At 62.7% G+C, this 1,493-nt stretch overlaps 1 protein-coding gene across 1 annotated transcript in view; it reads right to left on the bottom strand.

Annotated features, from left to right (window-relative positions):
• The window catches only part of LOC103808140 (selenoprotein Pb-like), a 1,611-nt gene extending 1,507 nt beyond the window's left edge, over window positions 1-104 (bottom strand). Inside the window, 1 exon segment of the mRNA XM_009080905.1 lies at window positions 22-104. Within this exon segment, the coding sequence (XP_009079153.1) occupies window positions 22-104 (83 nt within the window).
• Between the last annotated feature and the right edge of the window lie 1,389 nt (window positions 105-1,493).

Below are 1,493 nucleotides of genomic sequence, written 5' to 3'. Positions count from 1 at the left end.
CTCCATGCTGGGGCGTCTTGCCAGACCCGGCTGCGGTTGCCCACCTCCTCAGAGGCCGATGCCAGCCCCAGCCAGGCGGCCAGAGCCAGCACCAGCAGCCCCATCCCGGACCCCCAGCCCTAGCAGGGGGACATGGGGTGTTAGTCTTCTCTCAGATCCACTGCAACCCCAAAGTGCCTCCCCGTAGCCCTCCCCAGGGCAGGCAAGGACTGATGGGCAGTATTGGACTGGTCCCAGCATGGCACTGGAAGCTGGGACCCCACCCCAGGAGGGCAGGGAAAGGGGGATGAGGTGGGGGATTGGCGTGCCCAACTCCCAACAAACCCAGTGTCCTTGCTGTCGCCTTTTGTGGGCACCCACTGCCACAGCCACGCACCCCATTGTTCCCCGGCAGTGAGACACCCACTCCACATGCTAAGACAGGGAGGTGCTGCCCTTCCCGTGGGCCTTCTCCACCCCTCTGACCCCACAACACAAACCCATCCCTGGGCAGAGGTCTGTCTTTGCCCCAGAGGGGAGCAGGGATGCAGCCTTCATTGTCTCTGCCACCAGTGAGGAGTCATGAGGGCAGGATTGGTTTCACCTTCAGGTCACCTTGAGAGTCCTCGATGCCCCACGAAGCACTTTGGGGGTTCACAAAGCCTTTAAAGCTCTTGCCTCCCAACATCTGCATGAAGCCCTTTCCTCTCACAGCCCCCTAACCCAGCCTGCCCGAGATATGCCCCATCCCTCCAGCACCCAGCACATTTAATGGGCAAGGGATATGGGACATGGGGCTGAGGGGGATGATCCGGGGAGCAGGGTCTGCTCAGGATGGATGTACCCCAATCCCCAGCCCTCTCCCCCGCGAGAATGAGCCCTCAATACCGCACTTCTCACTGCTGTCCTCCCTCGCTCCTGGCCCCAGCAGCTTTCGACAACGTCCAGCTGGCCCTGGTCTCCCTTTTATGTCCTGTCCGCTCTCCCCGCCCAGGAGGGAGGAGAAGAGCCCGACTGGAGCAGGGACTGTGCCTCCAGCCACCACCGCCTGTCTCGAGGGGACAGCAACAAGGCAGGCACTGTCCTCCTCGGTGCCATGTGGCTTCGGGGTCCTGCTGTCCCAGCCCAGCCCAAGCCACACTGGGGCAAAGCGGTGCCTGGTGCTGGGCTGGCACAGAGGGGGACAGGCAGTGCTGCAGAGAAAAAGAAGGGCACAGCCGCTTGAAACCACCTCACAGGCACAGGTGGGCTGGGGGCATTGCCAAGGGCACTGCTTGCACTAAAGATTTGCAGGACTGTGAGGTGACATCAAACAGTGCCATCCATGCACAAGGTCCCCAGGGCAGCCACCAGCGCAGCCTCTGCCGCCCTGCAGCCAAAAAGATGGGTGGCTGCCTCGCGCCCTGGGGTGCTGGAGCTCCCTGCCCTCTGGGGTGCCACCCCAAAGGCTTTGCTGTTCTGTCACATGGTGCCATGGCCACTCTTGGGCCACGTTTGGCCCCGCAGCAAACCCC

The sequence above is a fragment of the Acanthisitta chloris genome, unplaced genomic scaffold (genome assembly GCF_000695815.1).
Source record: "Acanthisitta chloris isolate BGI_N310 unplaced genomic scaffold, ASM69581v1 scaffold34238, whole genome shotgun sequence".
Lineage (NCBI taxonomy): Eukaryota > Metazoa > Chordata > Aves > Passeriformes > Acanthisittidae > Acanthisitta > Acanthisitta chloris.
This window is presented reverse-complemented; position numbering and strand designations above follow the sequence as displayed.